This window comes from Cervus elaphus, unplaced genomic scaffold (assembly GCF_910594005.1).
Source record: "Cervus elaphus unplaced genomic scaffold, mCerEla1.1, whole genome shotgun sequence".
Classification (NCBI taxonomy): domain Eukaryota; kingdom Metazoa; phylum Chordata; class Mammalia; order Artiodactyla; family Cervidae; genus Cervus; species Cervus elaphus.
The window spans coordinates 1-24,354 of NW_025316775.1; the positions used below are offsets into that span (position 1 = coordinate 1).

The 24,354-nt window shown below is 40.2% G+C and overlaps 2 protein-coding genes across 3 annotated transcripts; both read left to right on the forward strand.

The window, feature by feature from the left end:
• Nucleotides 1–1,717: 1,717 nt before the first annotated feature.
• Nucleotides 1,718–13,333, forward strand: LOC122691383 (dihydrodiol dehydrogenase 3-like). Of its 2 annotated transcripts, XM_043897958.1 has the most exons (9): nt 1,718–1,875; nt 3,128–3,295; nt 3,582–3,698; nt 5,011–5,088; nt 5,511–5,633; nt 6,496–6,605; nt 7,517–7,682; nt 11,071–11,153; nt 13,232–13,333. In XM_043897958.1, exons 1-9 carry the CDS (start codon nt 1,795–1,797, stop codon nt 13,272–13,274), a joined length of 969 nt encoding a protein of 322 aa, XP_043753893.1. In that variant the 5' UTR covers nt 1,718–1,794; the 3' UTR covers nt 13,275–13,333. The 2 variants fall into 2 exon arrangements, with proteins under 2 accessions (XP_043753893.1, XP_043753894.1); XM_043897959.1 differs by lacking the exon at nt 5,011–5,088.
• Nucleotides 13,334–22,376: 9,043 nt separating this feature from the next.
• LOC122691384 (dihydrodiol dehydrogenase 3-like) lies at nt 22,377–24,349 on the forward strand (the record flags this gene model as incomplete). Its single annotated transcript, XM_043897960.1, has 3 exons — nt 22,377–22,534; nt 23,787–23,954; nt 24,242–24,349. Coding segments are annotated over exons 1-3 (357 nt in total), but the record flags the coding sequence as incomplete, so codon positions are not given.
• Between the last annotated feature and the right edge of the window lie 5 nt (nt 24,350–24,354).

Genomic DNA, 24,354 nt, shown 5'->3' on the forward strand with positions numbered 1-24,354 from the left:
CTGATCAAGACTGCACTGCTCCAAACAGGTGGAGGGTACAGGTGAGTGATGCACAATGAAATTCCCTGTCACACTCTGTTCTGGATTTTTCCTAATTGCCTGTTTACTTTGTTGCTGTAGTTCTTTGTTTGACTGTTTTCCAGAACTCCTATGAGGTTTTTCAGCTGCTTTCTCTCTCCTTTTTCATCTTTCCTTGAGAGAATTTCTTTATGGCAGAAAGTGAAGAGGAACTAAAAAGCCTCTTGATGAAAGTGAAAGAGAAGAGTGAAAAAGTTGGCTTAAAGCTTAACATTCTGAAAACTAAGATCATGGCATCTGGTCCCATCACTTCATGGGAAATAGATGGGGAGACAGTGGAAACAGTGTCAGACTTTTATTTTTTGGGGGCTCCACAATCACTGCAGATGGTGACTGCAGCCATGAAATTAAAAGGTGCTTACTCCTTGGAAGGAAGGTTATGACCAACCTAGATGGCATATTAAAAAGCAGAGACATTACTTTGCCAACAAAGGTCCGTCTGGTCAAGGATATGGTTTTTCCCGTGGTCATGTATGGATGTGAGAGTTGGACTACAAAGAAAACTGAGCACCGAAAAACTGATCCTTTTGAACTGTGGTGTTGGAGAAGACTCTTGAGAGTCCCTTGGACTGCAAGGAGATCCAATCAGTTCATCCTGAAGGAGATAAGTCCTGGGTGTACATTGGAAGGACTGATGCTGAAGCTGAAACTCCAATACTTTGGCCACCTCATGCAAAGAGTTGGAAAAGACCCTGATGCTGGGAGGGATTGGGGGCAGAAGGAGAAGGGGACGACAGAGGATGAGATGGCTGGATGGCATCACCGACTCGATGGGCATGAGTTTGAGTAAACTCCGGGAGTTTGTGATGGACAGGGAGGCCTGATGTGCTGTGATTCATGGGGTCGCAAAGAGTCGGACACTACTGAGTGATTGAACTGAACTGAGCTCACCATTTTGCTGGCATCAAGTACATATTAAACTTTTAACTTCACAATATAACCATGTAACATTGCATGATAATTTCCCTTAATCTTCCTGAATTTGTTATAATTTAAGTTGTTTATAGGTTATTCTTTTATGAGTAATGCTGAATAAGACAGTAAGTAAATATGTAAAATATGTATCCGTTACATTATGAGAGTGTTCTAATAGTTATATAACTACGGACAAGGTACAAGCACTCAAAGTCTGTTTGCAGATTGCATATGGTGTCCTAAAGCTATTAATAGTTAACTTCCAATAAGGACTTTGCTAAATGTCTGGTTTTGGTATCCTGTTCAGGATTTCACCACTGTAAGATCTGTAAAGCAAAATAATTTTGCTGGTGGGAAATGTAGAAAAGGAAATTTATGTTCTTTTGAAGTTTTAATTCTTCATTAAGGGAAAATATTTTGAAAACTCCTTATTAAACACTTCTGTATGTGAGTGTGTTTGTACTGTAAGGTAGTTGTTTCAGTTGATGTTTGACTGATATTGGTTTCACAATAGAAAAATAAAAAAGATTACTGTGTAGAGTTTCTTGTGCAACTAACGGTTAAAAATTGTTCAGCACATCTCGTCACTATTTGATACTTAAGGTTATATTGATTAAAAAAATCAAACAAGTTAACTGATTTCAATTCTCTTCTTACTCTATGGGCACTGGTTTAGTCATGCTCCTCCTACAACATATCAGCTAACATTGGATCTTGCAGCTGGGTGTTACCTTCCTGTTATTTATAACTGTGAGTGAAGAAGAAAAAAATCAGTCTGCTTACTCAGAGGAGAAACAGGCAATGGATTCCAAAAGGCAAGTGAAGCTTAATGATGGCCACTTCATTCCTGTCCTGGGATTTGGAACCTATGCACCTCCAGAGGTAAGAGTAGTGGTTTAGGGTTGAGATATAAAAATAGCGGATATAACATGAGTGAAAGGGATGTGGGGTCTCAAGTTTTGAGTCCCCATGTGACACTAGGAGGGTCATTTGGTTCATTAACCAGGCTAGAACCATGGCCTATGACAGAGGAGAGAAAGAGAAGTTAAATATTACATTTTTTTCCTTTAGGAAATATCATTTGGGGCAATCATCAACCCTATTTTTTTTGTCCTTATTCCTATGGAAACTGTATATGTTTTTCTCTTGGATGCTCTTTATGACTTTTTAAAATATGTAGAAGTAATTTGGAAGTAAGTTTCTCAAATAAAGCAATAATTTCTAAAAAAAAAAGGAACATTTATTCAGCATTATGAACAAAATAATCCTGCCATTTGTAACCACACAACTGGTTAACTGGGAGAACATTAAGCTAAGCGAAATTAGCCAGAAATAGAAAGACAAATACTACATGATATCTTTATAGGTGGATTCTCTAAAAGTGAACTTGTAGAAGCAGAGAATAGAGAAATGGTGACCAGAAGCTGGGTCAAGCCTGGGAAAAATGGAAAGATGTTGGTCAATGGTATAGACCTTCAGTTATAGGATGAATAAGCCTGAACAACTGATGTAGAGCACAGTGACTATAGTTAAAGATAATGTGCTATAACATGAGATTTTGTTAGATAAGGTTTTAAGTCTTCTTACAAACAACCTTAATAGTTAGCTATGGGAGGTGATGGATCTGTTACCTAGCTTGATTGTGGTGATTATTAACTGTGGACTCTTATGTGAGAACATCACTTTGTACACCTTGAATGGATACAGTTTTATTTGGTGTATTCTGTGTAGTTTCACTGGTAGACAGAGGTCTCAAATGCTTTCACTTGGTTTCTTGTTGCTTTTACCAGGCACCTTATATCTTTGTATGTAAGTATACATCTCACAGTATAAATGCTACCCATGACTACAACTTAAGCTGAGCCTTTTGGCTTCTAACAGCAAATCACCGAACCTGGAGGTGTTCTTGGGTCTTCTGAGGTCAGCAATCAACCACTGGTTGCCTGGGGTTGAAGGGTTCCTGGGTGTCCATGGAATAACTCACCAGGAATGTTCAGGGAAACTATCATGGGTTCATCGCCACACATATAGAACTAACCAAAGGCACACAAAAAAGTTGACCCTTGGGAAGATCAAAGCTTGTACCTTAACAATCTCTTAATCATGTGGATATTCAACATTTCTGTTTATGTAGACTGCTAAGAGTGAAGCTCAGGAAGTCACCCAATTCGCTATAGAGGTCGGGTTCCGCCATATTGACTGTGCTCATGTGTACCAAAATGAAGAGCAAGTTGGCCAGGCCATTCGAAGCAAGATTGCAGATGGCACTGTGAAGAGAGAAGACATATTCTACACTTCAAAGGTGCTATGAATGTTATGTGTGAACATGTATGCAAGTGATTGTGCCAAGGTGACAATTATATAATAGGATCATTTGTTTGGTGATCTATGCTTATTGGTAAATTCCTAAAGTATTAGAATTCCATGGTGGTTCAGTGGTTAAGACTTGGTGCTTTAATGCCATGAGCCCAGATTTGATCCTTGGTCAGGGAAGTAATATCCCACAAGCCTCACAGTAAGGCAAAAAAAAAAAAAAAAAAATTCCCTGAAGTATTATTGATAAAACTTCCTTTCTTTAATCTCTACAGCTTTGGTTAACTTCCCTTCGACAAGAGTTGGTCCGATCAGCCTTGGAAAAATCACTGAAAAATCTTCAACTGGACTATGTTGATCTCTATATTATTCATTTTCCACTGGCTGTGAAGGTTGGAAATATGTGTGATCACATCAATTTTATTTCTTGTGTTAGAATGTGCATCAGCTTCCATGGATGGTTGAATTAAGATTTGTCTTAGTAGGTTGAAGGGACGATTACACTAGAGTAGAATCTCCCAAACAATAATTTGTGATCATCTTTTTACTGAGGTTCTTTGACTCCCTTACATGACTCCCTTACATGCCTCTCAGAGAAAAGATTTAATAATCTGAGAGTCTCTGCCAGAAAAACTTGAGGAAGTAGAAGCAGGCCAGTTCTGCACACAGTCCTGAATATGATTCCTGGGTCTCTGGGGATTTCATGAACCAAGAGTTTTGTGCAGCCGTGGTGAGCATGACACTGCCTTATATTGAACATGATGAGTTTCTCTTGTCTTTCACCCTTTCAAGTTGAGCATGTTTGGTTGTGCTCCCTCTGGGTGCATCTAAATTTTGTTCCTTTGTAAGGACTTGGGAGAGATTGCTTCCTCTCTTGCCTGACTGCATGATGAGGTTTGTAGACTGCACTTAGCTGTTAAGAATGGTTTACTGAGAACTCTTGATTTCAAGTTACAAAAAGCAGCTCCAACCATCTGATGCACAATAGCTTAGTGGACTATGCAGATGACAAGTCATAGCCACAGACAGCTTGGGGATTCTCAGTACTCTTCAGAAATATCTCCTAATTTCTACTGATTTCTATTCCTTATCAGGATGTTGCTCATGGTTTGCTTATTTTTTACTGAAAATTTTCCACTGGTGGCAAATATGACCTTGGGGCAGCTCAAGGTTCATGGCCATGACCATTTGAGGCCCTTGATCTTCCACAATGGTCTCAAAGATCATTGATCTTTGAGACCTTGATCTTCCACAATCTGTACCAACTAGAGGAGAGTGTTGCTGGTTCATGTGCCTGCCCTAGGGCATCTGATGCTCAGAGGTAAAAGGAAATCTGATTATCTAGCCCAGGTCAAGTTTGAAATTTTTATTCTGGAAATAAAGCCATGTAACTTACTGCCATTCTCAGATCAGAGATATTTCAAAAGAGGGAAGTACAGACAAAATTAACAGAAGTCACTTGAAGTCCTTTTTAGGACCTAGAAAAATTGTACTTATTACAACACGTATTGAGTGTAAAAAAGTAGAATAAGCCTCCCTCCTAAAGACCTTGCTTACGTCTCCATATGCAATCACTTTGCAAATGTTAGTATCTAGAAAGTTGTAAACCTACCTCAAGTAGGTTTAATCCCAGGTGCCTGGAAGCCTTGCTAAATGTGGAGAAATTATTTTGTGACATGTTTAAAATGACTGCTTCTATTCTAGCCAGGGGAGGAATTATTTCCAAAAGATGAAAATGGAAAACTGATAGCTGACTCAGTGGATCTCCGTCACACATGGGAGGTGAGTTCCAAGAGTAGAGAATTAAAGGAGGAGCCAGGAGAGTGGAAACCTCCATCAATTCTTCTGCCTGTGAGAATGGGCTGCGGGCCATCAGACTCAGCAGTTCATGACCTCTAAGGGATATGATGCTGGGGTTGTGGGGAGAAAACCATTGCTGAAATGTTCACAGAGAGGAACAGAGGAGGAGAATCTGGGACAGTGAGACAGATATTTATTTCCTTCCATGTGATATGTGTTCTCCAGGGTTTTCCAAGGAGGAGATGGCAATTCTTCTTTTTGTGTCATGCCATTCTTCCCATCTTTCATTCTTGATAATCAATGCTAATTCTTGCTGGATGACACTTTTTACAGATTTTTTTTTCAGCTTTTATTCTTGTTCTATTGCCCATTCCGAGTGACTGCTCACCACCCCTCCCTCCTAGGCCCTTGAGAAGTGTAAGGACGCAGGGCTGACCAAATCCATCGGGGTGTCCAACTTCAACCACAAGCAGCTGGAGAAGATTCTGAACAAGCCAGGGCTCAAGTACAAGCCAGTCTGCAACCAGGTAAGCAGCTTAGCTCCTCTCCCTCCTGCTCTTCACAACCTCCTTCTGCCCTGGAGCCTGATGTCTGTCTGTCCTCTCCTCCTGTTCATCCGACCTTTGTGGGTCAAAGGATTCTAGAGAGCGGAGCCTCTCTCTGGACTTTGTGAATGAAATCCATAACGATATCTCTGATAAAGCCTGGGTGGATAGGTGTGGAGGTCTTCCTGGTAAATTGTGGGTAGAATCCAGAACTAGAGGAAGGAGGCATATCCCTGAGATGGAAGGATGACCAGATGGAGGGTGAAAGTGACTTGGAGCGAACTGCAAGCAGGAAGGAAGACAATGAAAACCTGGAATGGATTCATGTTGAGGTTTGACAGAAACCAGCAAAATTCTGTAAAGTAATCATCCTCCAGTAAAAAATCAATTAATTGAAAAAAAAAAAAAACACAACTGGAATGGGAAGTAATAAAGAGACAAATCAGCTGAGATGGATGTTAAGCATTCGTGTGGGGTTCTGTTGGCTGAATCCAAAATCTTGGTGTCTCAGCATTTATGAGTCTCAACAGGCAGCAAAGAACAGAAAAATATGCTGGAGATGATGGAAATCATCCAGGTTAGAGGGTTAATTTAAAGGCTCATGGTGATGCTAACATTACATGAAATATTTACTCAGAAACATTTACTCAAATGTAGAGCCCACCTTTTGATTATTCAGTCTTAAACTGGTTTTGCCATACATGTCTATCATAAAATTAACTGTATAAACACACTTTTCTCTATTTCTCTCTTGGTGTTGATATTTGCAGCTTACATCTTTTCCTGTCACATTAATAATATCTTTCCATATAATCTGACACTCTTCTCTGTTGACATTCTTCAGGTGGAATGTCACCCTTATCTCAACCAGAGGAAACTGTTGGATTTCTGCAAGTCACATGATATTGTTCTTGTTGCCTATGCTGCTCTGGGATCCCAACGACTAAAAGAATGGTATTGAACCCTAATGTAGAGAACGAGGAATTTATTTAAAATTCAATTTTTGATAAAATAGTTTAAATCATATATTACTCAGATAACTCATAGGCACAGGGGACAAGCAGGGAGGGATGGAATGAATCCTTCCCTGTTATCTTCCCATCACCCAGCCAATTTTTCTACATTGTATTAGATTGTTGACCCATCAATAACAAATGTCTGCCTTAAAATCTATATATAATCCCCCAGTTGAGACCAGAGACACAAGTTTATATCATGATTTACTTATTTATTAAACAATGAACATGTTTCTAAAAATACATGTCTAAGCCTCACATATCTTTTATTTAAAATTGGGATAATAATATGTAACTTCCAGGTCTATCATGGTAACAAATTTCACTATGAATCATTTTTGTAAACATCTATAGAAAATTGAGTAATATAAAAAATGATGAAATGAATAGTTCTATATTTTGGACTATTCAACTTGTATCAATACCTGTGAAAAGTGACAATTAAAAAAAAATTTCCCAGTCTTTTCCCATCACTATTTCTTTTTGTGCCATTGTACAAACTTTAGAGCTATGAATGGAGAAAAACAACAAATGAGAATTAAAAAAGGAAAAAAAAAATCCAGGAGTTTGGCAGTTCTGGTCTCACTCAAACATGCATCCAAATGACTGTGAGAACTTTGTAAAATAGATTGGGAGGTGCCACAGTTGAGTTTCTGATTCAGTGTGTCTGCATTTAAGCTGGGAATTTGTATTTCTAACAAGATTCCCAGTAATGCTGATGCTCTTAGTACATGGGCCACACTTTGAGAAGCACTGGTATAGATTGGACATACTTGGTCTGTTTGGTAAAACTACTCACAAACTGAGTACTTAGTCTCAGCTCCTCAGCATTTCTGAATTTCCTTCCAGGGTGAACCTGGACCTGCCTGTTCTCTTGGAGGACCCAGTTCTTTGTGCCATTGCCAATAAGCACAAGCAGACCCCAGCTCTGGTTGCCCTTCGTTATCAGATACAACGTGGGGTTGTGGTTCTGGCCAAGAGTTACAACAAGAAACGGATCAAAGAGAACATACAGGTAATGAGGGGGCTGTGGGCAGAGGGCTCCTAAGGAATATCCTTCATGAGAGTCATTCTTTGTCTGTCTCTCAAGACTTTCCTTGCGTCAAGACAAGTTACCAGTTCTTCTCTGTGCATGAATGTGTTTTGTGTGTTCCTGGTGATTTTCTCCTCCTGATGTGGCAACAGGAGAGGCGGCATGGCTGGAGAGGGTTCAGGTTGGACAGAAAATAGATATTTTAGTTTCAGAGTTATGTCAGCCATTTATTCTGTCATCTCGTGCAAATGACATCTTATTTTCTTTGTTCTCAGTTGATGAAATTGCATTATGTGATTTTTTTAGACCATTTGAACTGCTCTAACAAAATATCACAGATTGAGTGCCTGAGAAAAATTGAAATTTATTTCTCACAGTTTTGAAGCTGGAGATCTGAGTCAGGGTTCCTGTGTGGTCAGTTGAGGGCCCTCGTCTAGGTCACAGGCTTCTCTTTGCATCTTAATGTCATGGAGGGGGCAACAAAGCTCTCCCAAGTCTCTTATGTGAATATGCTATTTTAAAATCTCATTCGTGAGAGCTCCACTATCATGACCTATCAAAGGCTCCATTTCTAACACCATCAACATGTAAAGTTCAGTTCAGTTCAGTTCATTTCAGTCACTTAGTTATGTTTAACTCTTTGTGACCCCATGAACCACAGCACACCATGCCTCCCTGTCCATCACCAACTCCCAGAGTTTACCCAAACTCATGTCCATTGAGTCGGTGATGCCATCCAACCATCTCATCCTCTGTTGTCCCCTTCTCCTCCTGCCCTCAATCTTTCCCAGCATCAGGGTCTTTTCAAATGAGTCAGCTCTTCGCTGACTTTGGGTGGCCAAAGTATTGGAGTTTCAGCTTCAACATCAGTCCTTCCAATGAACACCCAGAACTGATCTCCTTTAGGATGGACTGGTTTTATCTCCTTGCAGTCCAAGGGACTCTCAAGAGTCTTCTCCAACACCACAGTTCAAAAGGGTCAATTCTTTGGCACTCAGCTTTCTTTATAGTCTAACTCTCACATCCATACATGACTACTGAAAAAACCATAGCCTTGACTATACAGACTTCTGTTGACAAAGTAATGTCTCTGCTTTTTAATATGCTGTCTAGGTTGGTCACAACTCCTTCCAAGGAGTAAGCATCTTTTAATTTCATGGCTGCAGTCACCATCTGCAGTGATTTTGGAGCCCCCAAAATAAAGTCAGCCGCTGTTTCCACTGTTTCCCCATCTATTTGCCATGAAGTGATGGGACCAGATGATATAATCTTAGTTTTCTGAATGTTGAGTTTTAAGTCAACTGTTTCACTCTCCTCTTTCACCAAGAGGCTCTTTAGTTCTTTTTCACTTTCTGCCACAAGAGTGATGTCATCTGCATATCTGAGGTTATTGAAATTTCTCCCGGCAATCTTGATTACAGCTTGTGCTTCTTCCAGCCCAGCATTTCTCATGATGTACTCTGCATGTAAGTTAAATATCAGGGTGACAATATACAGCCTTGACGTACTCCTTTTCCAGTTTGGAAGTTTGGGGGCACAAATACTATGGCAGCAATCTTTAACCCCCAAGCCATCATGGTTTTATTTTGTGTTTCCCTGAATATTATAGGGTTTCATCTATATACATTTAACCTTCTTGAGTTTCTCTTTGTGAAGCTCCTTTTCAAGACTTTGTATACTTTAGCTAGGTTGTTTCTCTTTTGATTTATTTGTGGGAGACCATTATTGTACCCTTAGTCACAGCTATACAAGAAACTCTCCCCACTTTCAGGATTTAATACAGAGATCATTTCTGTGTCTCTTGATTCTGTGTTTTGACAATCAGCCTGAACTCAGCTCAGCTGCTGTCCTCTAAGCTGGTTTCGCTCATGCATTTGCAGCTCTGTGCAGAGCAGCTCAGCAGCTCTGCTTTAGCAGGTGGATATGACTCTTGTCAGAGGAACCTGCAAGCTTCTTCATGTAGTTTTACATATATATTTGGATAGACTGTGGTCAACTAACCTGGTTATCACCTCAGCACAGTACTATGATCCATAGTCAGTGAATGGAAAAAATAATACTCTTCATTTCTAGACTCAGAACTGACTCATCAATTCTGGCAACATTCACTGTCCAATGTTAAAGATCCATCTAAGTCAAGGTCAAGTGTATGGTCCCCGAAAAACTTGTTTCTGTGTTTCCATTCAAATTTGGCCTTGCAATACACCTAGAATTGGTTTTCCAATATAATATGAAAATGGTTACATATATATTTATTTACTAAATGGAAATCTAAGACAGCAAGGATACCAAATCAATCTATCCTAAAGGAAATCAACCTTGAATATTCATTGGAAGGACTGATGTTGAAGCCGAAGCTGTAATACTTTGGCCACCTGATGTGAAGGGCTGACTCATTAGAAAAGACCCTGATGCTGAAAAAGACTGAGGGCAGGAGGAGAAGGGGACGACAGAGGATGAGATGGTTGGATGGCATCACTGACTCGACATGGATTTGGGTGGACTCTGGGAGTTGGTGATGGACAGGGAGGCCTGGCATGCTGTGCTTCATGGGGTTGCAAAGAGTCGGACACAACTGAGCTACTGAACTGAACTGAACTGAACTGAACTGAACTGAAGAATGTCTTGGCTAATTTTTATTGGTTCTTTTTTTTTTTCCATTTATTTTTATTGGTTGGAGGCTCTTCTTTTATTTAAAATTTGGTATCACTTTACTGACTTCTACAAGAGAATATGTATGTCAGTCTTTGATTCATGTTGCATTGAAACACTAGATCACTTCAGAGAAAACAAATTTCTTTATAAACTGAGCTATCCATTTCATGATTACGATGTGAATTTTTAATATATTAGGTGTTCTTTAATGTTTAAACTTTTCATAACTTTATCTACAAAGGCATTTACATAAAGTTTCTTTTAGATTTATTCATAGATAAAGAGTAAGTTTGATATCAGATTCTTGGATAGGCTTTTGCAAGGAAGACTCCTCCCCACATGGCTTCAGTGCAATGCTGTCACACTTAGGGTGTGTTGGGGAGCGTGAAGCAGTCTAATGTTTGTTCAGGTGCAGGTATTGGGGCAAGAAAGTCCAAAGACAAAAGAGTACATTTCTTTTCAGTCTGAAGTGATTCACTTAGAAAGATAAGGGACTGATGCACTGTAATGTTTGTGAGGCAGATAGAAAAGGAGGTGTGGGAAGGAGAGGTGAGAACTCAGCAGAGAGTCCCAGGCTTGTTCACCTGGAAGCAGAGGACAGACACGTCTTCCCTGTCCCCTCTTCTTGTCCCCATCCAGCTGGAAAGTCCTCCAGTCCCCAGGGGGAGGCTGTCTTCTTGGCAGAGAGGTGAATATGATTCTTCTTTCCTTCCAGGTGTTTGACTTTGAACTGACTCCAGAAGACATGAAAGCAATTGATGGCATCAATAGAAATATAAGATATTACGAATTTCTACCGTAAGTGATTTGCAGATGTTTCACACACATGGTTTTTTTTTTCCCTGTAGCAGGCAGATCAGTAGGGAAACTAAGCTTTTTAAAAGCTTGAGTCTAGGAAGACAGTCCTGATTCCAGCATAGGAGCCAACCAGAGTCTTCTGCAGACCTCAAACCAGAGGTTTTCTCCTGGTCTCTGTCTCTGACCAACAGAAATGATTGGGACCTCGGACAGCCCTTCAGTAAAATCCTCAGAGTTGACATCGTGGTGATTTCACTACTTTGTGCCCTAATCCCTGTGCCTGGTGCACCTCCTCTCAGGGCCGAGGGACCCAGTAAACACAGGGCACAGTGCCAGCAGCCCACTATTCTTACAGGGACCTGCAAACATGTTTAATTCTTCTTACATCAGGATAAAATGGTTATATTAATAAAAACTGTAAAATAATGAATCCTTTCTGGATTACATTCATGTTTTGTTGTTCTTGTTTAGTTGCTTAGTTGTGTCCAACTCTTGGGACCTACAGACTGTAGCCTGCTAGGCTCCAGGGTCCATGGGATTTCCCAGGCAGGAATACTGGAGTGAGTTGCCATTTTCTTCTCCAAGTTATCTTGCCAATCACTGAACCCATGTCTCCTACTTGGCAGGTGGATCCTTTACACAGACCACCTGGGAAGCCCCCATTCATGTTATTCCTAGCACAATGATAAAACATCTTGTTGATACTTTTTTATGGAGGAAGGTCCCATGAAGGCCAACCTGCAACAGTTTTGAGAAATCACATGGGTCTGCTTCCACCCCGTCTCCTAAGGGTCTGGTGAATTTTCTCCCTTAGGGGCATTTCTTCTCCAAGACACAATCAATTTCTTTCCAATTAATCTCTTCATTGATCTTTTTTCCCTATTACAATTCCCATGTCCTCATCCTTGTTATCTCACAAAGCTGAATTACCAGTAGATCATGAGCTATACTGACCCTCCAGTGAGAGACTGCTGTGTCCTTAACAGGACACACTCAGGTAAGATCATTTGGGTCTCTCTCGTTTCTTGAGTCAAGACACTGCAGTTTAGCCTTTGTCCAGCAGAAGTCCATCCCCTGGGGAGCCCCCATCTGCTTGACTTTGACTTAGTCGCTAACACAGAATTCCAGCTGCCTCATTACTGCAGGAGAATGTCAGGATTGAAGAGATAGAAGAGAAATTTGGAAGAGAGTTTAGAGAGGAGGGAATGCAAATTATTGGTACAGCGAAGATTTTGTTTGAAGGGAAAGATCTTAAAACTCTCCCTATTGTTTATAAAACTATATCACAATTCTGATAAAATACATTATAAATAAAAAAAAGGTGGAAACTTACTTTTCTGTCCTTAAAGACTTTCAAGTATAATTCTATCTTCTCCTTCATTAGGCTGTGAATGCCTAGACTTATTCTTCTTTGTGGGCTCAGGTCAACAGCACAGCTCCTGGCACATGGAATTGCTCAGAATGCACTCTTTAATGAATTGAATTGAAAAGGACAAGTTTAGAAAGAAAAGTAGAAACATGGAGAAAAAGAAAACCATAGTTATACCTATTACTGAGTAACCAATGTTTTAACACATCATAAATTAAGGACATATCAATGCCAATTTGTCTTGTAGGGTTATTCAGGTGACTGTGGTATCTCTTCAATAGATTAGAATTTCCTTAATGGAGACAGTCTGTATTTTTGGGGGTACTCAGTATCTGCTTATCCATGGATGTGCAAAAAAAGAGCAGCTAATTTGTTCGCTAGCTATGATCCTTCTCATCATCTAGGGACAGAAGTTCCATGAAGGGGCTGAAATGATCTCCAGAGTTAGCCCCAGGTCTTGGGCACTCTTAAAACTGTAACCTGAGTCAAACTACCTGTCACCATGGAGTGACAATTACACGTGAATGTTGGGACTGGATGTGCAGGTGACATGTGCACATGGAGCAGACACTTGATGTGTGTTTGTTGGGGGAGAAGGAGGGATGTGTTTGTACATTTTGAATTTTAGCCCATCCTGACTGCACTCACAGAGTAATGCTGTCTATGACAACATGACAAAATTAATAAATGAATCCTCCTTCTCTTTCAGTGGTGTCAGTCACCCTGAATATCCATTTCTTGAAGAATATTGACTCTCGGGTCTCACTGTGGTTCTTCAAGAATTTCTTGCTTCTGGGGCTGTGAAGAGGATTATTGTAAGTGGTGAAGGTGCTTGAATGAAGTGTCTGAACTTTTGAAAATGCCTTTCCTTGTGAAAAAATAAAGTTTATGAAACAATTAAAACTTCAAAGTAAGAATGTTCTTTTTTTCTGATAATTAAAAAAAATACAGGAAATTTGGAAAGTAAGAGAGACATGATAGAAAATAAAGATAAGCTGTGATTCACCATTATATAATACTTTGGTACATTTTCCTTATAGAATCCTATACAAATTTGTGTGCATGATTATTTACAAAGACAAATAATCTTCAATCTACAGGTTGTATACTTTTCAACTTAGCATAATCATCTTGGTAAGCTAAAATATGATTTAAAAAATCCAGTATTATATTTTGCTCTCTGTAAAGCAGCACATCTGATTAATTTCTTTAATTTCTTAATTGTCTGGCCATGATTAACATTTTGATAAATACTTATATATTTTGCCATTTATTCACTGGTTGTCATTCACTCATTCATTCAGCAAAACTTTATTGAACATTCTTTAGTAAGACATTGTTTTATCAATAAATATTAACTAAATGAGAAATCCTTGAGTTTATAGTCTAGTGGAGGATGGTACAGTGAATGTCATCAGGAGATGTTAGAAATGGGTAAGTGCCTGTTGAGAAAATCCTGCACAATCTCTCACATTTCTGTCCATCTGTTAGGCAGAGACACCAACTACCCTTCATCCCACACAACTTTTCATTTGTACAAGAAACAGCCTTGAAACATAGAGACAGTGGCTCCTTGCATTTCTCTGGAACAGAAAACTTTAAGTCCAGGAAGGAAGAGTGTTCATGTAACATTTGAGGGCAAGGAATTGGCTGATGTGGGTGGAGTTTAGTAAGGGAAGAAGACAGGAGTTGACAACAAGCTGAAGAGCCAGTGGGGCAATGGGGTCTGTGTCATGTAGGTTTTTGAGAGGTCTTTACTCTGAGAGAAGTGGAGAATGATATTTTGGTTTTGGGCACAGTAGTTACATGAGCTGACTTGTTTTCAAAAAAATCACTCTGGTTGTTATGTTTAGAAGAAAAAGAGGAAAAAGAGCCCTTTATTAGGACTCTACAGGAATTTAGATGAGAGGTGATGTTGGCTGGAACCACAGAAGGATCAGTAAAGATGGCCAGAGGTATTGGAATAGGAGCTTATTTTAGGGGCAGCATTAATTAGACTGCTAAAATGTTGGACATATGGTGAAAGGTAAAGGGGAATCAAAGTTGACTCCAGGTGTTTGTGTTTAAGTGACAGGAAATGCAGATACCATTTTCTCAGATGGAGAAAATTCAGGGAATCTCATTTTGTGGGAAGATCATGAGTTCAGTTATAGATACATATCTTTCAAATGCCTTTACATATCCAAGTAAAGATGTGTGTATAGAGTTGGACATGCAAGTAAATTAGAGAAAAGGTTTAGACAAAATATTCATATCTGAAATTTGTCAAATATAGCCTCTTAAAGCCATGAAACTAACCAGTCAGAGATACTACATTATGCAGTGAGTGGTGTGGACAGGGAAGTCAAGCTTCATGAGAAATAAGCATTAAGAAAATGCTTAAAAACAACAACAACAACCACCAAAAAAAAAAAAAAAAACAAACCCAAAAACAAAAAAACAAAACAAAAAAAAACCCCCCAAACTGAAGGAACCAGCAAAAGAGGCTGAAAAGGATCAGCGAGTGAGGTAGGAGGGACTGTTCTTAGAAGGCATGTGAAGTAAGTGTTTGCAGGAGAAAAGAGTCCAGTGCTTTCAATGGGTCAAGTAAGAGAAGATTGAAAATGGATCACTGGATTCGGCAGTTAACCTTGGCAGGATCAAGTGCAGCTTTGAAAGAGTAGTGAAGGCAAACCCTGAGTAAAGTTGGTTCAAGAAATGATGTGAAGAGACCAGTGTAGAACAGAGTATACACAGTTTTCAAAGACTTTGCTGTAATGAGGACCACAGAATCGGTCAGCCACTAAGGAAGAAAGTGAAATCAAGGATGAAGTTCCCGTGTTTGGGGAGATGACCACCTGCCTCTGAGGTCAGAGGAACATTCCAGCAGAGAATAAAACTCATGATGCAGCAGATGGAGGTGGGGCTGACATGAACCATAAATGTCTTAGTTAATGCTGCTGCTATAACAAATGACCAAAAACTTTGTACTTTGAAGCAACACCAAGGTATTCATTTGCATATCTGGAGGTCAGAAATTCAAAACACAGTTCTGAGGTCTAAAATAAAAGTCCCAGCAGGCTTGTGGTCTTTTCTGGAGTTTGTAGGGGAACTCCATTTTGTTGCTTTATCCAACTCTTAGAGAACAGGTCTTGGGTTGTTGAAAGAGTGTGTTTGCTAAGACCAGAGTGTTCTCTTGGTAACACTCTGTTATCCTTTGCCCTGCTTCATTTGTATCCCAAGGCCAAACTTGCCTGTTACTCCAGGTATCTCTTGACTTCCTACTTGTGCATTCCGGTCCCCTATGATGAAAAGGATATCTTTTTTTGGTGTTAGATCTAGAAGGTCTTGGAGGTCCTCATAGAACATTCAAATTCAGCTTCTCCTGCATTTGTGCTTGGGGCATAGTCTTAGATTATTGTGATATTGAATGATTTACCTTGGAAATGGACCAAGTACCTTCTGTCACTTTGAGATTGCACCTAAGTACTGCATTTTGGTCTCTTTTGTTGACTATGAGGGTTACTTCATTTCTTCTATGGGATACTTCCCCACAGTAGTTGATATAATCGTCATCTGAATTAAATTCACCCATTCCCATCTATTTTAGTTCACTGATTCCTAAAAAATCCGCATTCACTCTTGCTATCTTCTGTTTGACCAAATCCAATTTACCTAGATTCATGGGCCTAATGTTCAGGTTCCTATGCAATACTGTTCTTTAAAGCATCAGATTTACTTTCACCACGACACATCCAGAACTAGGTGTCATTTCTGCTTTGGCTCAGCCTCATCATTCTTTCAGGTTGTATTTCTCCACTCTTCCCTAGTAGCATATTGGACACCTACTGTCCTGTTGGAGTCATCTCTTATGGTCGTATCTTTTTTGCTTTTTCATACTGTTCATGGGGTTCTCAAAGCAAGAATTCTAAGTGGTTTGCTATTCCCTTCTCTAGTGAGCCAATTGTTGTTGGAACTCTCCACCATGACTCATCCATCTTGGGGGCCATGTATGGCATGACTCATAGTTTCATGAGTTACACAAGGATGTGATCCATGTGATCATTTTGGTTACTTTTCTGTGATTGTGATTTTCATTTTGGAGGCCATTGGATTGAAATTCTTGCTCATTCTGTCTGCCTTGTGATGGATGAGGATAAGAGGCTTGTGCAAGTTACCTGATGGGAGGGACTGGCTGTGGGGGAAACTGAGTCTTGCTCTCGCGGGCAGGGCCATGTTCAGTAGATCTTTTATCCAATTTTCTGCTAATGAGTGGGACTGTGGTTCTTCCCTGTAGTAGGGAAAATTACTAGGCTATTCAGGCATGACCTAAATCAAATCCCTTATGATTATACAATGAAAGTGACAAATAGATTCAAGAGATTAGATCTGACTCAGTGCCTGAAGAACTGTGGATGGACGTTCATAATATTGTACAGTAGGCAGTGACTGAAACCATCCCCAAGAAAAAGAAAGGCAAGAAGACAAAATGGTTGTCTGAGGAGGCCTTACAAATACCTGAGAAAAGAAGAAGAGTGAAAGGCAAAAGAGAAAGGGAAATATATATGTAACTGAATGCAGAGTTCTGAAGAATAGCAAAGAGAGATAAGAACCCCTTCATAAGTGAACAATGGAAAGAGACAGATTAAAACTACAGAATGAGAAAGACTAGAGATCTCTTCAAGAAAATTAGAAATACCAAGGGGACATTTCATGTGAAGATGACCACAGAAAGGACAGAAACTGTAAGGACCTAACATAAGCAGAGGAGATTAAGAAAAAATGGCAAGAATACACAGAAGAACTATACAAAAAAGATGTTAATGACCTGGATAACCAGGTCAGTATGTTCACTCACCTAGAGCCAGACACCCTGGAGTGTGAAGTCAAGTGGGCCTTAGGAAGCATTACTATGATCAAAGCTATTGGAGGTGAAGGATTTCCAGCTAAGTTATTTCACATGCTAAAAGATGATGTTGTTATAGTGTTTCATTCAATATGGCAGCTAGTTTTGAAAACTCAGCAGCGGAAAAGGTCAGTTTTCTTTCCAATCCCAAAGAAGGGCAGTGTCAAATAATGTTCAAACTACCACATAATTGTGCTCGTCTCACATGCTAGCAAGGTAAAGCTCAAAATCCTTCGAGTTAAGCTTCAATAGCAGATATACAAGATGGGTTTGGAAAAGGCAGAGGAACCAGAGATCAAATTGCCAACATCCATTGGATTACAGAAAACACAAAAGAATTTCTGAAAAACATCTACTTCTGCTTTATTGACTAGGCTCACACCTTTGACATTTTGGATCACAAAAAATTGTGGATACATCTTAAAGAGTTGGCAATACCAGACCACCTTACCTCCCTCATGAGAAACCTGTATGCAGGCCAAGAAGCAACAGTTAGAATTGGATATGGAATGACAGAGTGGCTCAAAATTGGGAAAGAGACACATCAAGGCTGTATATTGTCACCATGCTTATGTATATTACATGCAGAGTATATCACACAAAATGCCAAGCTGGATGAATCACAAGCTGGAAACAAGATTCGGGGAGAAATATTAATAACCTCATGTATGCAGATGATGTCACCCTTATGGCAGAAAGGGAAGAGGAACTAAAGAGCCTTTTGATGAGGGTGAAAAAGGAGAGTGAAAAAGCCAACTTGAAGCTCAACATTCAAAAAACTAAGATCATGGCATTTGGTCCCATCACTTCATGGCAAATAGATGGGGAAACAATGGAAGCAGTGACAGATTTTATCTTCTTGGGCTCCAAAATCACTGTGGACGCTGACCTTAGCCATAAAATTAAAAGCCCCTTGGAAGAAAAATTATGACAAATCTAGGCAGCATATTAAAAAGGAGAGATATCATTTTTCTGACAAAGTTCTATATAGTCGAAGCTCTGGTTTTTCCAGTAGGCATGTACAGATGTGAGAGTTGAACCATAAAGAAGGCTGAGTGCTGAAGAATTGATGTTTTCAAACTGTGGTGCCAGAGAAGGCTCTTGAGAGTTCCTTGGACAACAAGGGAATCAAACTAGTCAATCCTAAAGGAAATAGACTCTGAATATTCATTGGAAGGACTAATGCTGAAGCTGAAGCTCCAATACTTTGGTCATCTGACCAGAAGAGGCAACTCATTGGAATAGACCCTGATGCTGGGAATGATTAAGAAAAGGAGGAGAAGACGGTGACAGAGGATGAGATGATTAGATGGCATCACCAACTTGATGGACATGAGGTTGAGCAAACTCTGGGAGACAGTGAAGGGTGAAGTGTCTGGCGTGCTGCAGTCCATGCTGTGGTAGAGTTGGACACCACTGAGGGACTGACAACAGAACACTCTGTTCTTGATCTTGTAGACTCTCCCAACATCGCAGAGACAGCACATAGTGTCTTCGAATCTCTTATCTAATGCTCCTATCTTCCCACCTCCTCTTTGACTACAACACTTCCAGGTCCCACGTATAAGGACTTTGTGATTACACCAGGATGACCCAGGTAATCCAGGAACACCCCCATCTCATGGTTTTAATCACCTTTGCTAAGTAGTTCCCTGACCAGTTTCAGAACTTGTGCCCCCTGCTATGGAAGCACAGAATCCTTACCACTGTACCACCACGGAAGTCCCGGGTTCAGAAAATTTTAGCCATATTTTCATCAGATACATTTTCTGCCCTTTTCCCTCTCTCTTCTCCTTCTGGAACACCCATCATGTGAATGTTAGTATGTTCTATTTCCTAGTTAGAATAACATTCTTATTACTGTTCTGAATTCTGGTAAATTATTAATATCTATCTTATTAGCAGATTTTTTTCAGGTTTTTTTTTTTTTTCATTGTTTCATTTGAAACAGATTTCTCTGTCCTCTCATTTTGCTTAACATCCTCTGTGTCTGTGAAATTAGGTGAAATAGTTACCCATCCTGGTTTGCAGGGCTGTCCTTGTGTGTACACGTCTCTGTGCAGTCTGTGTGCCCAGAGGCTTTGGAGCAGAACTGAAGTTGAGCTGGTCAGAGGTCAGCCTTTCCCAGGGCATGCTGGCAACTGTCACCTCGGTGGGAGGGGGAGGGGCAGACTAGAGCCAGAGCCCAGTGTGAGCAAAGGCTTCTCCTGTGTGCAGTGGCTGTCCCCACCCTACTGGGCCAGGCAGGTCCCAGGATGCTGATGGAGAACTCTGAGGGTTGGGTCCAAACTGGTTCCACCCCTTGTAAGTGTGCACCCCCCTCCCTCACTCTGGCACCTTTGCTCCAGAGGGTGGCAGAGCTGGAGGGAGGCGTGCTGGAGCAGCCCCTGGTGCTGGCAGTCGTGCATGTGGTGCAACCCCGGCACACTTGTCAGAGCTCCAGACCCTGCTCCTCTGGCCCCTCTCTGATGGTTGCCCTACCCCATCCATACGTGCATGTGTTCCTGTGTGTGATCCTTTGTGAAGGTGTTAAAGTTGGGTACTTTAAACAACTTGTTTGACAAACAAGGCAAATCCTCTTGGTAGATTTGTTCCTTGTCATGATTTTCCTTCATTGGTTTGCTTGGTATGCTCCTAGTCCTGGTTTTAGCCCAACAGGAAAACTGAGGGGTCTCAGTTCATTTCTGAGTCAGCATCTTGCCTGGCCCATGGGTGGCTTTCTGATTCTGGTGTACTCATGACTGTTTTTGAATGCTCTATGTTACCCCCCCCCCAATCCAAATCTACACCCCAGTTCTACTCAGGGTTTTACCAATACTTGGTCTAGTCTCTGTCTCCTTCCTTATTCCTTTGTCCTTGGCCCCACATATATATGGGCTTCTCCAGTGGCTTAGATGGTAGAGAATCTGCCTATAATGCAGGAAACCTGGGTTCAATCCCTGGGTCAGGAGGATCCCCTGGAGAAGGGACTGGCAACCCACTCCAGTATTCTTGCCTGGAGAATTCCATGGACAGAGGAGCCTGGAGGGCCATGCCCATAGGGTCGCAAAGAGTCAGACATGACTGAGCAACTAACACTCACTCCATATATATATAGTCCCCCTGAATCTGCAATAGCCCCTCTAGCTGCTCTTCAGTTTAAGTTTAGAGTTAAGTGGAACAGACAGCGATCTCCAAACAGCCCCCAAGTAGGTTGGAACATTGCACACAGGTTTTCTGTGATCACTTTTGTTTGAGGGAGGCAACTGGGAGCTGATCAAGACTGCACTGCTCCAAACAGGTGGAGGGTACAGGTGAGTGATGCACAATGAAATTCCCTGTCACACTCTGTTCTGGATTTTTCCTAATTGCCTGTTTACTTTGTTGCTGTAGTTCTTTGTTTGACTGTTTTCCAGAACTCCTATGAGGTTTTTCAGCTGCTTTCTCTCTCCTTTTTCATCTTTCCTTGAGAGAATTTCTTTATGGCAGAAAGTGAAGAGGAACTAAAAAGCCTCTTGATGAAAGTGAAAGAGAAGAGTGAAAAAGTTGGCTTAAAGCTTAACATTCTGAAAACTAAGATCATGGCATCTGGTCCCATCACTTCATGGGAAATAGATGGGGAGACAGTGGAAACAGTGTCAGACTTTTATTTTTTGGGGGCTCCACAATCACTGCAGATGGTGACTGCAGCCATGAAATTAAAAGGTGCTTACTCCTTGGAAGGAAGGTTATGACCAACCTAGATGGCATATTAAAAAGCAGAGACATTACTTTGCCAACAAAGGTCCGTCTGGTCAAGGATATGGTTTTTCCCGTGGTCATGTATGGATGTGAGAGTTGGACTACAAAGAAAACTGAGCACCGAAAAACTGATCCTTTTGAACTGTGGTGTTGGAGAAGACTCTTGAGAGTCCCTTGGACTGCAAGGAGATCCAATCAGTTCATCCTGAAGGAGATAAGTCCTGGGTGTACATTGGAAGGACTGATGCTGAAGCTGAAACTCCAATACTTTGGCCACCTCATGCAAAGAGTTGGAAAAGACCCTGATGCTGGGAGGGATTGGGGGCAGAAGGAGAAGGGGACGACAGAGGATGAGATGGCTGGATGGCATCACCGACTCGATGGGCATGAGTTTGAGTAAACTCCGGGAGTTTGTGATGGACAGGGAGGCCTGATGTGCTGTGATTCATGGGGTCGCAAAGAGTCGGACACTACTGAGTGATTGAACTGAACTGAGCTCACCATTTTGCTGGCATCAAGTACATATTAAACTTTTAACTTCACAATATAACCATGTAACATTGCATGATAATTTCCCTTAATCTTCCTGAATTTGTTATAATTTAAGTTGTTTATAGGTTATTCTTTTATGAGTAATGCTGAATAAGACAGTAAGTAAATATGTAAAATATGTATCCGTTACATTATGAGAGTGTTCTAATAGTTATATAACTACGGACAAGGTACAAGCACTCAAAGTCTGTTTGCAGATTGCATATGGTGTCCTAAAGCTATTAATAGTTAACTTCCAATAAGGACTTTGCTAAATGTCTGGTTTTGGTATCCTGTTCAGGATTTCACCACTGTAAGATCTGTAAAGCAAAATAATTTTGCTGGTGGGAAATGTAGAAAAGGAAATTTATGTTCTTTTGAAGTTTTAATTCTTCATTAAGGGAAAATATTTTGAAAACTCCTTATTAAACACTTCTGTATGTGAGTGTGTTTGTACTGTAAGGTAGTTGTTTCAGTTGATGTTTGACTGATATTGGTTTCACAATAGAAAAATAAAAAAGATTACTGTGTAGAGTTTCTTGTGCAACTAACGGTTAAAAATTGTTCAGCACATCTCGTCACTATTTGATACTTAAGGTTATATTGATTAAAAAAATCAAACAAGTTAACTGATTTCAATTCTCTTCTTACTCTATGGGCACTGGTTTAGTCATGCTCCTCCTACAACATATCAGCTAACATTGGATCTTGCAGCTGGGTGTTACCTTCCTGTTATTTATAACTGTGAGTGAAGAAGAAAAAAATCAGTCTGCTTACTCAGAGGAGAAACAGGCAATGGATTCCAAAAGGCAAGTGAAGCTTAATGATGGCCACTTCATTCCTGTCCTGGGATTTGGAACCTATGCACCTCCAGAGGTAAGAGTAGTGGTTTAGGGTTGAGATATAAAAATAGCGGATATAACATGAGTGAAAGGGATGTGGGGTCTCAAGTTTTGAGTCCCCATGTGACACTAGGAGGGTCATTTGGTTCATTAACCAGGCTAGAACCATGGCCTATGACAGAGGAGAGAAAGAGAAGTTAAATATTACATTTTTTTCCTTTAGGAAATATCATTTGGGGCAATCATCAACCCTATTTTTTTTGTCCTTATTCCTATGGAAACTGTATATGTTTTTCTCTTGGATGCTCTTTATGACTTTTTAAAATATGTAGAAGTAATTTGGAAGTAAGTTTCTCAAATAAAGCAATAATTTCTAAAAAAAAAAGGAACATTTATTCAGCATTATGAACAAAATAATCCTGCCATTTGTAACCACACAACTGGTTAACTGGGAGAACATTAAGCTAAGCGAAATTAGCCAGAAATAGAAAGACAAATACTACATGATATCTTTATAGGTGGATTCTCTAAAAGTGAACTTGTAGAAGCAGAGAATAGAGAAATGGTGACCAGAAGCTGGGTCAAGCCTGGGAAAAATGGAAAGATGTTGGTCAATGGTATAGACCTTCAGTTATAGGATGAATAAGCCTGAACAACTGATGTAGAGCACAGTGACTATAGTTAAAGATAATGTGCTATAACATGAGATTTTGTTAGATAAGGTTTTAAGTCTTCTTACAAACAACCTTAATAGTTAGCTATGGGAGGTGATGGATCTGTTACCTAGCTTGATTGTGGTGATTATTAACTGTGGACTCTTATGTGAGAACATCACTTTGTACACCTTGAATGGATACAGTTTTATTTGGTGTATTCTGTGTAGTTTCACTGGTAGACAGAGGTCTCAAATGCTTTCACTTGGTTTCTTGTTGCTTTTACCAGGCACCTTATATCTTTGTATGTAAGTATACATCTCACAGTATAAATGCTACCCATGACTACAACTTAAGCTGAGCCTTTTGGCTTCTAACAGCAAATCACCGAACCTGGAGGTGTTCTTGGGTCTTCTGAGGTCAGCAATCAACCACTGGTTGCCTGGGGTTGAAGGGTTCCTGGGTGTCCATGGAATAACTCACCAGGAATGTTCAGGGAAACTATCATGGGTTCATCGCCACACATATAGAACTAACCAAAGGCACACAAAAAAGTTGACCCTTGGGAAGATCAAAGCTTGTACCTTAACAATCTCTTAATCATGTGGATATTCAACATTTCTGTTTATGTAGACTGCTAAGAGTGAAGCTCAGGAAGTCACCCAATTCGCTATAGAGGTCGGGTTCCGCCATATTGACTGTGCTCATGTGTACCAAAATGAAGAGCAAGTTGGCCAGGCCATTCGAAGCAAGATTGCAGATGGCACTGTGAAGAGAGAAGACATATTCTACACTTCAAAGGTGCTATGAATGTTATGTGTGAACATGTATGCAAGTGATTGTGCCAAGGTGACAATTATATAATAGGATCATTTGTTTGGTGATCTATGCTTATTGGTAAATTCCTAAAGTATTAGAATTCCATGGTGGTTCAGTGGTTAAGACTTGGTGCTTTAATGCCATGAGCCCAGATTTGATCCTTGGTCAGGGAAGTAATATCCCACAAGCCTCACAGTAAGGCAAAAAAAAAAAAAAAAAAAATTCCCTGAAGTATTATTGATAAAACTTCCTTTCTTTAATCTCTACAGCTTTGGTTAACTTCCCTTCGACAAGAGTTGGTCCGATCAGCCTTGGAAAAATCACTGAAAAATCTTCAACTGGACTATGTTGATCTCTATATTATTCATTTTCCACTGGCTGT